Source organism: Agelaius phoeniceus, chromosome 19 (assembly GCF_051311805.1).
Source record: "Agelaius phoeniceus isolate bAgePho1 chromosome 19, bAgePho1.hap1, whole genome shotgun sequence".
NCBI lineage: Eukaryota > Metazoa > Chordata > Aves > Passeriformes > Icteridae > Agelaius > Agelaius phoeniceus.
This window is the reverse complement of record NC_135283.1, coordinates 5,764,074-5,773,898: the sequence shown is the minus strand read 5'-3', so window position 1 is coordinate 5,773,898 and position 9,825 is coordinate 5,764,074. Positions and strand designations below refer to the sequence as shown.

General features: G+C 50.4%; 2 protein-coding genes across 6 annotated transcripts in view; one reads left to right on the top strand and one right to left on the bottom strand.

Moving 5' to 3' along the window:
* Nucleotides 1-1,513: 1,513 nt before the first annotated feature.
* Nucleotides 1,514-4,954, bottom strand: NAT9 (N-acetyltransferase 9). 2 transcript variants are annotated; one of them, XM_054645228.2, is made up of 6 exons: nt 4,610-4,954; nt 3,806-3,915; nt 2,708-2,842; nt 2,428-2,487; nt 2,155-2,249; nt 1,514-2,068 (listed from the first exon to the last, which is right to left on the bottom strand). In XM_054645228.2, the coding sequence occupies exons 1-6, from the start codon at nt 4,684-4,686 to the stop codon at nt 1,922-1,924; spliced, it is 624 nt and encodes a 207-aa protein (XP_054501203.2). In that variant the 5' UTR covers nt 4,687-4,954; the 3' UTR covers nt 1,514-1,921. The 2 variants fall into 2 exon arrangements, with proteins under 2 accessions (XP_054501203.2, XP_077044426.1); XM_077188311.1 differs by lacking the exon at nt 2,428-2,487 and having other exon boundaries at nt 4,610-4,770.
* A 372-nt stretch (nt 4,955-5,326) lies between these two features.
* Nucleotides 5,327-9,825, top strand: part of SLC38A12 (solute carrier family 38 member 12) — a 43,936-nt gene continuing 39,437 nt past the window's right edge. For 2 of the 4 annotated variants that reach the window (XM_054645010.2, XM_054645007.2), the window contains exons 1-3: nt 5,327-5,464; nt 6,762-6,886; nt 8,686-8,807. In XM_054645010.2, coding sequence (XP_054500985.1) covers nt 6,842-6,886; nt 8,686-8,807 — 167 coding nt within the window. In that variant the 5' untranslated portion in view covers nt 5,327-5,464; nt 6,762-6,841. Of the gene's footprint in view, nt 5,465-5,640; nt 5,664-6,565; nt 6,588-6,761; nt 6,887-8,685; nt 8,808-9,825 lie in introns of those variants that run through there. The other 2 variants (XM_054645008.2, XM_077188238.1) reach the window with 2 other exon arrangements.

Genomic DNA, 9,825 nt, shown 5'->3' with positions numbered 1-9,825 from the left:
CCTCTTGGCCTCGTCAGAGCAGCTGGGCACTGGTTCCCTGTGGGAGCCCTGTTTGAGCCCTGCCAGGACTCTTCTCCCCAGCCTTTGGGGTGGGCAGAGCTCCGGGACATACCCAACTTCGTTGAGGGTTGCCAGGGAAAGGCTGTTCCCAGCCGCCTGCGGAGCCCGGGGATGCCAAGCAGGGCCCTCACTGGCTCCAGAGCAACCAGCTGGGCACAGGAGCTGCAACAGGAGATCACCCTGCCCCTTCCCCCTGGCAGCAGAGGTTAAAAGAAATTATTTTTCCCACATTGGTCGGGTTTTAGGGGAGCAAATCCCAGCCCAGCTACATCTCTCCTGCCGGTTTGGCCTTGCTCCTCTGGCAGAGAGATGAGACACTTCACGGAAGGAGCACCAGAGCCAGCAGTTCACCCAGCAGGTTCTGCAAATCTGAGGGGCAGGAGGATTAGTAGCCCTTGTCATGGTAATCCCAGCAGGAAGTAGAGCAGCTCTTCACTTTATTACCACACAAAGCTTTCACTACAACTAAATCCACACTAAATACTTGTTTAAAATGCCACGATACACTGTTCCCATACTTGGCTTTAATATTAGTCACAGGAATAATGTATTTAAATTAGCTAAAATTGGAAAACTAAAGCCCCCAGGCCCTAAAAACACAGGCACAGCAACAATAAAAATTCCACAGACTGCCAATCTCCAAAACATCCCTCGGCAAATCTGAAAGTTATTACCGGATCTTCTATCACTGAAACAGATAATTTGTGGTCTAGGACTAGAGCTGCTGTTACAGTATGAAAACACACAGGAACATCAGTTATCCTTCTTACCTTCTGTTCTCTCCTCTTAGCAGCTTCCCTGCTATGGACAGTGTGTAGGGCAGGACAGGTCAGGCTGAGTAACTGCACAGGAAAGTTTGTCCAGTGGGAGTCAGGCAAGTGCCTCTTTTTCATCCATGGATCTCAGATCTACTGCAACAGAGGCTGGATAACTCCTGCCCTAAATATATCTGCCCCCCAGTAAGAGATATTTCCCCCACATTCATCTTTATCTTGGTAGAGAGCAGCAAATGGACCCTCCAGGCTCAGCAGAGCGAGTCCTGAGCTGGTGGAAGAAGGGAGCTGTCTCCTTTCAGTGTGTTCTCCTTACTTTCATCAAAGCAACCAAGGAAAATGAAGTGCAACATCACTGCTGGCCTGACGTTTTCAGACCTGGAGCACAGCCCTGAAGCTGAAGGGGTTTTGTCTCAGAAGCCTCCTGCAGCTCTCAGCCCCCTCATAGTGGTGGGGCTCAGCTCTAGCCTTGATCAGCCAGTATCAACACTTTCCATCATATTAACTTGCCCTTTGTTTGTGCTCACCCACATCTGAGCTTCTCCCTGCCGGGACGCAGCAGTGCCCCCTGCAACCTACCACACCTCAGGAAACTGGGTTTAAAGAGTCTCTGCTATCCTTTACAACTTCTAAGCCAGTTTTTGAGCTGTCAAAGAAAGCAGCTTAGCCACACATAGTGCTCAGGCACCTCAGATCTTTGTGATTTTTTTTATTTTTTATTCAAGAATAAAAAAGAATGAGCTGCCAGTATATGAATCCTCCTCGCTGATGAATCCTGATTTAAGAGCAGTGGGAGAAGTTTCTGCTTGTCCAGGAATCAACTGCTGGTGATTTTAGGCTCTGCTGGAACAGCAAATCAAAGTTAGAGTCATTCCTAGCTAAACCTGTGAGTTAGTGGCTGTTCTCCAGGTCCAAATTTCAGGTAGTAATCCTGACTGGTGGAGCAAAGTGCAAAGTTGACAAGATGACAAAGCAGCTGAAGGAGACAGGACAGTTCCAGTGTTGGCTCTCTGGTGTCCTCCACACCCAGACCTTGCAACAAGGTCCAACTTCTCCCTGGAAACCCAGCTGGTGTCTGGAGGTGTCTGTCAGGTGTCCAGCACCCCAGCTGGCTGCTTCAGCTCAGCATAACTCTTCTCCTCCACGTGGTTTGTCTGCTCCAGGAGCCACTGTCTCTCCTGGTCACTGACATCCAGCCTCAGCGTCACCTCCTGGAAAATGCTGTTCACAGCAACCTGCAGCACACACAGAGAAAGCAGCTCAACCCCAGCCACATGGCAAATGCTGCTCACTTCTCTGGGGAGATGGGCTGTTACTGCACCTCCTTAAAGTGAAGCTTTTTGAACATGTAGATACTGGCTTCATTTTCCTGACCAATCTTAGCCTCAAACTTGGTGATCCCCAGTTTTCTCACTCCTGCAGGAGAAATCAGAGAGAGAGGCACTTCTATTACGTGCCACATCTGTAAAAGCACAGGACTCCTGTCCCGTGGGGCAGATGCATCCCTTGCTACCCTGCCTGTATCACTGGGAATTATGTGTTCCGAGACCTCAGCCCCCCACACTCCTGTTCCTGTGCACTGAGCCACCCTCACCATAGGCCATCATCAGCAGAGTTGCCTCCTTGCCAAACCCTCTGCCACGGCAGCTGGGCTCTGAAAGAGACAGCACAGAGTCAGCATCCAGTTGGGCGAGACACACCAGCCACACCAGGCACTTCTCAGAAGAGGCTGTGACCTGGGCACGCCATGGGCTGATCAGGGCTGAACAGCCATGGTAAAGCATGAGAATAAAAATCTGATGCAGGAACATCAACACCTCTCTGCAGCACGCAGCCACAGTGACAGAGCCCCAAGCTGTGAAGCAGAACTTGACCTGCAATCATGATTTCGATCTCGCCCACAGTCGGGTCCTCGGTGTTGGTGAGGAAGAGATTCACATCCCCAACCATGGAGTTCTCCTCCACCTGCCCAGGCCAGCGCTCTGAGTCCAGCACGATGAAGGTGCACTCTGGGGAAAACAAGAGTGTGGCAGCATCTTCAGAGTGTGCTGATAATTATTCATAAATGACCAAAGAATGAAATTAAAGGTGCGTAATGGACAGAGGAATAATAGTTTCCACATGTTAACAGCAAGGAAGGGTTAATAATTTGGCTTCCCACACCAGGTGTGCCTGTTCCCACCTGCAGAAAGGAAAGAAATACTTGGAAAAACCTTTTGTGAGGGTGACACAGACACCAAGACTAGAGACAGCCTGTGGAAGAAGTGTGAAAACTTTCTTCCCATGTCTGAGGTCTCCTTGCCTTGTCTTACTCAGCAGCAAGTTGGGGCAAAGAATTGTTTTGGTGCACAAGAGGCTGAGACTGAGTGATTCACCTGGTCCACATTATTGCCGCTTTGAGTAAGGTTTTTTTATGCCACCTAAGACAAATGCTCCAGACTGAGCCCTTTGCCAGCTTCAGTATTTTTCAGCTCACTAAATTTCTACCAGGCTTTTATGGACAGTGATTCATTACCTGTAGGAGAGTCAAGGAACCAATTTAGTCAACACACCTCAACCAGGAGATCATAAAATCATACAATTTATCAAGGAGAAATACAACCTTTGTTGTATTTCCTTCTACCTTTTGTATATCCTTCTACCTTTTTGCAACGATCAGACCTGGGGAGTGTTGGCTGTGCAGGAGTGATGCTTAATGATTTTTAGCTCAGCACAAAATGCTGTGTGAAATGAATCACTACAGTCTCTGGAAAACTGCATAAAAAAGACACAAAAGCTCGAGGAAGTGGATATTCTCCACTTCCCTGAATATATACCAGCTGTAATGAGAAAACCTGTTCAAGCTGCTGTTGTAGAGTGTCACATCCCCTCTGGCTTACGGGAACTCACTCACAGGGCACTCACAGCTCACTGAGAGTGAGAGACCTGCTCACCACTCCCACCCTCCATCAGAAAGCATTCCAGATGCTCACTGTCAGCATCATCCCGCCAGCTGCGCTGCATTTCGTACTCCTGCTCCAGGCTCAGGGGCTCCGAGGCTGTCAGTCGCTGCAGCTCCTCCGACTGCATCCACTCGTGGTACCTGGCAATGGACCCAGCCCCACATCACTGCCCCAGCTGCAGCACCTCAGGAGGATCCCTCCCAGGGCTCTAGGGGTCAGCCCATCACAAGCAGCTCTGGAAACACCAGCCCAGCTTTTGTGGCAACTTAAAATGTATCTACAAGCCTCTGTCCTTTATGGAACACAATGCCCTCTGGAAATTTAGGAAGTTTGCCTGTCCTGTGGCTTTGTCTGGAGTGCCCAATGCACACCTGATGTTTTGGAGTTCTGGTGCATTTCATCCTGAGCAACACTGACACAGCACCTCCTGGACACTGAAAAAACACTAACGCTGGTATCTTTGTGCTGATTTACTTTACAAACGGTTGGCATGCCTAATTCATCAACCATCCACCTGGCTTTACACGCTGAAGCTTTGCTCTTCCACCGTCACCAGGGAAAGGCCTGAATGAACGGAAGAACTGCCGTGTTCCTTCAGAGCCGGGGATCTCCCAGTGGCACAGATGCTCTCCCTGACAGCAGAGCTGGCACAGAGCTCAGCGGTGACAGGGATGGAGCTGCCATCCCAGGGCACTGAGGGCACCTCGCTGACTAACTCCCGGGGGAAGCGGGCACTGCGGCTGGCAGCCACCTGTCCTGACCCCAGCACTGTCTGCAAAGGGAGAACTGGAATCGGACCCTGCAGGAGCGTCCGAGGAGGGCACGGGCACGTACCGGGGCACGTGTGCAGCGGTGTAGGGCACCAGCGTCACCTTCTTGCCCCGCAGCACCGTGTCCTGATTAATCTTCATGGCCTCTGCACTGAGGGGGAAACACCGCACCCCGCTCCGTGTCTCCGGCGAGGCCAAGGGATAGGGCAACGCGGCCTGGCGCCTTTCGGGAGCGAGAGGCGGCTCTCACAGTGCGGATCTCCCAGGTCTCACCAATACGGCCGCATTAACAGGCCCGAATCCCTGCTCCGACATCCCGACGGAGACCCGGGACCGATGGGAACCGGCACCGGGGAGCTCATGAGTACCCGCCCTACGGCCTTCTACGCATGCGCACAGACCCCGGGGCCGTCCTGATACGACATGTGTGGCGTCATGGCTCGGCTCCGTGCGACCCCGCCCCTTTCGTGCCCCGTCCCCGCCCCGCCTCTCCACGACTCCACCCCCGATCCCCCGCCCATGTTCCCGCGAGGCCCCGCCTCTCCCTCGGCCCCGCTCCTCCTGTGGCCCAATCATCGGTCGGTGTCTTCCCCCTGTCCCCGCCCCTGCCATCCCCACCCCGCCCCTGCCTCTCCTGGACGCGCCCCTTCCTGATACGGCCACGCCCCTTTCTGCCCTACTCAATTTCCGTGTCACGCCCCCTTCTAGGCCGCGCCCACTCGTGATCGGGCCCCTTGGGGCCCCGCCCCGTCCCCTCCCATGCCCCGCCCCCTACCCTCACCCAATCATGATCGCCTCCTTCACCCCGCCCCGCGTCTCTGTCACGTGCGCGGAAGGCCCCCGCGCTCGCCCAGCGCGTGCGCCGTGAGTGCCCCCGCGCGGCCGGGGGCGGGGCCGCCGGCACGAGCTGCTGGCGCTGGTGAGGGGCCGGGGGTCCCGCGGGGCCCGGGCGGGACGCGGCTCTCACAGGGGCTTTGAAGCGGCCCTGTGTGGGGACAGCGTGGGACGAGGACTAGGAAGGGGCTGGACGGGCGGGGACAGGCCTGGGGAGGGTCCTGCTGTGGGGCGGGGTGTGCACCGTGAGCGGAGGGACCCCGGCCTGGGGAGACCGCCCTGGGGTGAGGATGGCTGCCGGGGTTGTCGGCGCTCTGTGGGGCGAGGGGAGTTCCCCCGGAGAGGGCAGGGGGTGCGAGCAGCGTTCCGTCTGTGGTATAGGCCAGGGGAGGGCCGGGGGGCTCTGGTGCCCTCGGGGGCTCTGGTGCCCTCGGGGCTCCTGGTGTCGGTTTCCCCCGCCTAGGCTGGGGACCTGCACAGGGACACGCTGGCCCCGGCCGCGTCCCGGAGCGTCCGTTGTCTTTCTGCTGGCCCTGTTTTTACCAAGCTTGGCTTCAGTGTTTTGAGCCGAGGTTTGTTGTAAAAGGTGGTGTTTGATCTCTCCTTCTGAGGCTGGTCCAGTTATGACCTCAGTGAGTTATGCTGCCTGATTCGTTCCTGGCATTCAGCGTAGGTGTACAAGCTTATAACTGGGTTTTGTAGTGGAGCTCAGCTTGTGCTGATGGTTTGTCCCAGCTGGTGTGGCTGAGTAGGAGCACATGTAGAAATGTGAAGCCCTTAATGCAATTATGGCTAATTATTGACACTGAAACCTTCCAGAAGGCTTCAGTTCCTCCATACACGTCTAGTTTTTTAGAGACAATGTAAAGCTTCCCAGATACTTCTGCTTTGGAAATGTTGGTGCATGACAAGCATCTTGGTGTGTCTTTAATAGGTCAAATATTTTAATTTGTCTACTTATTTCTGTACTTGAATTTAGGAGGAGAGGCTTTAGGCTGGTTTTTTGATTTGTGGGAGGCACATGTTTGCAAGGAGTAGTTGCTGCATGAGAAGCAGCAGTTTGAGATCATCCTCAAGGTAGTAATTTTTCCTCTTGAGGTTTCAGTTGTCTGGAACAGCCCCTCTGGCTGTTTGGAGAAGATGAAGTTTGGTCATCACATGCCGTGAAAGGGCAGGGCCTTTTGGTTGCTTTTAAACCAGTTTAACAGGTATGAAAACTTCTCACAGAGTTTTGAACCAAGTGGTGCTGCTGAGTGGGGTCTGTGTGAAGGGCAAGATCCTGCTGAAGTCTGTTCAAATACCAGAAAACTGATGTGCCAGAGCTAACTTGTGAGTTCTTCCTTTTTCCAGCAAAGATAACACAGTTTATGATGTTTCCCTAGGTTAAAGGTGACAGAAGTTGAAAACACCCTCCCTAAAACACCCTTCTGGCTTTGCTCCGGGGTTTCCCTCCCTCTCCAGGATGGCAGGTGGCATCACTGACACTGGAGAGCTTTACTCTCCATATGTAAGTTCCACTGCTTGTGGGTTTGGTCACAAGTTTTTTTTCAAAATCCTCTTTCCTCAGCATTTTGCTTGCAAATCCTACTTCCTCATGGACATAACTTCAGCATTTCAAGAGATTATGGGGGTCAAAGGGTGGTTAAAGATGCTTAGTGTTTGTAGTTATATGGGGTTTTTTTTACATCACAGATCATTTTTCATAAGGTAAAGGGATGATGTGTGCTTGAAGTATAGATCTAAAAGTGCTACAAAAAGCTTCATGTCCCATACCAGCTCTTCATCCTTCTGCCCACTTTCTTACATTTTGTTAATGTTTTCATCAACCCAAATTGTCATTGGAATAGACAGGGGGGGACTTGGATATTGAAACTATGCCACTTTCTTCCCTTTTGTTGCTTTATGTAAACATTTTCCCCTGAATTTCTCAAAGTTTACTTAGCTGCAGCTGTTGCAGTAATTTGTTTTATACCACTTCAGTGGAAGTGAGTAATTTAGAGGTTTCTTCCCTGTAATGTGGTGTCCTGTGCAACTGCAGAGCCAATTGCTGCTTTCCTATATTACTGGAAATACTGGTTTTCATAGCCACAAGTCTTCACAAAATGTCAGCTTTTAAAAACACCACTTTGTAAACACTTTTTTCTTTTTAAGTCAACTCAATAAATTTAGAACCAGCCCTGAAATCTGTGTGTTGGATTTTAAATGCTTTAAAATTTTCATCTCACTGTTAATGATTAAGTGTAGGAGAAGTGGATATTAGGCTGCAGAAATAGGTCACAACTGAGAAAATGGAGAAGACAGTAACTGGGATGTCTGGACCCTCAAGGATTAGTGTCACCTGCTCTTACATTGTTATGCTGGTGCTGCATGAGTTTCCTAGAGCAATCTCAAAGGCTGAGCCTCTCCTCTTTCCCTGAAGATATCTAACCTGGCTGAACATTCCAGGCACCATTCTCATTTCTGCTTGACCAAAGGAAAATCATGGTTCTGGGATGTTCACCAAAAGATGAATTTGCTGTGCTTATGCCAGTGAAGTTCTCTCAGGGTCACTGGGGAATTGTTCTCCTGATGTTAATTGCTCCACACCCAGAAAAGTCTGCTCATACACAGCTCTTTACTGGTATTTCTCTGGAGGGACTCTGACCTATATTAAAAAAAGGCCCCACTAAAGCACAACAACTTTGGCAGTTTTTGATCTTTAAATGAGCTAAATTCTTAGCCTGGGGGGTCTTGTTCCCGTGCAGAGTTCTCTTTTGTCTCTGGACACTGAAATAGCTCATTGCCAGAGAAGATAAAATTCTTTCACTTCAGGAAGTAAAATCCCTTCTTCACAATATGCTCAGCTTCTTACTGGTAAAATAGCAAGCAGGCTTTGAATTAGAATTCTTTTTGGATATTTCTTGCTTGACTGAGAATAAAAGGTCCTGAAAGGTACATAGCCATAACTGCTTGTGTTCGGGTCAGAAAAAAAGGAGAGACCCCAACCCACTGCACAGACCTTCTGGTAGAAGGCAGTGATTTGAAAACAAACAAATCTCATGCACTTTATAACTTTACAAGCTAGAGAGAAAAAAATAATTTAAAATAATTAGAAAAATGCAGGGGAATAGCTGTTTTTCCAGAAATGTGCTGACACCTACATTGTTTTTTTTGGATTTCAGTCCCTTCCTCCAGGTATTTCTCACCTGGACTTGTTCCCACCCTGCTGGCTCAGGGATTGCCCTCTCCATTTACATCAGGGTGAATGTGGGGTGTTTTGGATGATTCCTGGCACACTCTGATGCTGGATCATGTGGCTGGTTGCAGGTTGGCCTGGTGTACATGTTCAACCTCATTGTTGGAACAGGAGCCCTGACCATGCCCAAGGCCTTTGCCACGGCAGGGTGGCTCGTCAGCCTTGTCCTCCTGATGTTCCTGGGATTTATGAGGTAGGATGTGTGTTTGTGTGTGTGTGTGTGTATATCTGTGTCTGTGTGTGTCTTTAGGGGATTGGGAGGTTCAGCTGGATGAGGACAGTGCAAAGACTTTTGCTGTTTTTCTGTGTGCTCTGTCCCTCTGCTCCTTGAGTGTTGATTTCTGCAGTGGTGTTGTCTGATTTGGAAGGATGCACTTCCTGACTCTCTGGTACATCCCATTTCCTGACTGATGGGAAGGACTTTTCCTCCAGTCCAGAGTCTTCTGGGACCTTTATCCCCACTACCTTTTTAAAACATTGTCCTCACTGTGGATACATTCCATGCTCACTTCTGTCACAGATCAGTTCCCCAAACACCAACCAGGTCGCAGGTGGCACTGGGTCAAGTCTTTGCTTTGTGACTTGCAGATGTGTAAGCTTTCTCTTGGCTTCTGACAATGCTCTCACAGCTGAAAGAGTGTCAGGAATACAAATTCCTGTATAGCCAGGCCTGTCTCAGCTCCTCCAGACCTTTGCTGCTCAAGACTCTGGTGATGGTCTCCTGTTTGTCACGCTGTTTCACTGTGAGCCCCTGCCCAGGTACCTCCCTGCTGGAGCAGCAGGTGGAGCTGAAGGCTGTGGTTACAACACTGATTTCTGAAGAGTTGCTGCTCCAATTGCCATCTTCTTGACTGGCTTCAAAATAAAATAAAGCAAAATTCCCTCCTGCCATTTGTGCAAATGGACTTTTGAAGTGCCAGCCTTTTCAGTAAGCAGTTCTGCCAGCCTGAATGTGCCTTTGATTTGGAGGCAGAGCTTTTGGGATCTGTTCTGTGCTGCTGTGCAGGGAGACTGAATGGTCAAATGTTTGTGACTGCCCCACCTCAAAGCTGGGTGCTGCAAAGGCTTGGTAAAATTATATCTGTGGGGTTACCAGTAACTGTGAACTTTAGGAGCAATTCCTTTTAGCTACACTAGTTTAAAAGCATAAATTCAGCATATGGAATTCAGCACCAGCAGACAATCCTTCAAGGTCAGCAGGAGAGCACAGA

Excerpts from the sequence above, each read along its gene's own strand:
- NAT9 (XM_054645228.2), bottom strand. The coding sequence starts at position 4,686 with ATGAAGATTAATCAGGACACGGTGCTGCGGGGCAAGAAGGTGACGCTG. Across the intron at positions 3,916-4,609 it reads ACCGCTGCACACGTGCCCCG|GTACCACGAGTGGATGCAGT; the intron begins GTACGTGCCCGT and ends GTCCATTGCCAG. Across the intron at positions 2,250-2,427 it reads TCTGCTGATGATGGCCTATG|GAGTGAGAAAACTGGGGATC; the intron begins GTGAGGGTGGCT and ends TTTCTCCTGCAG.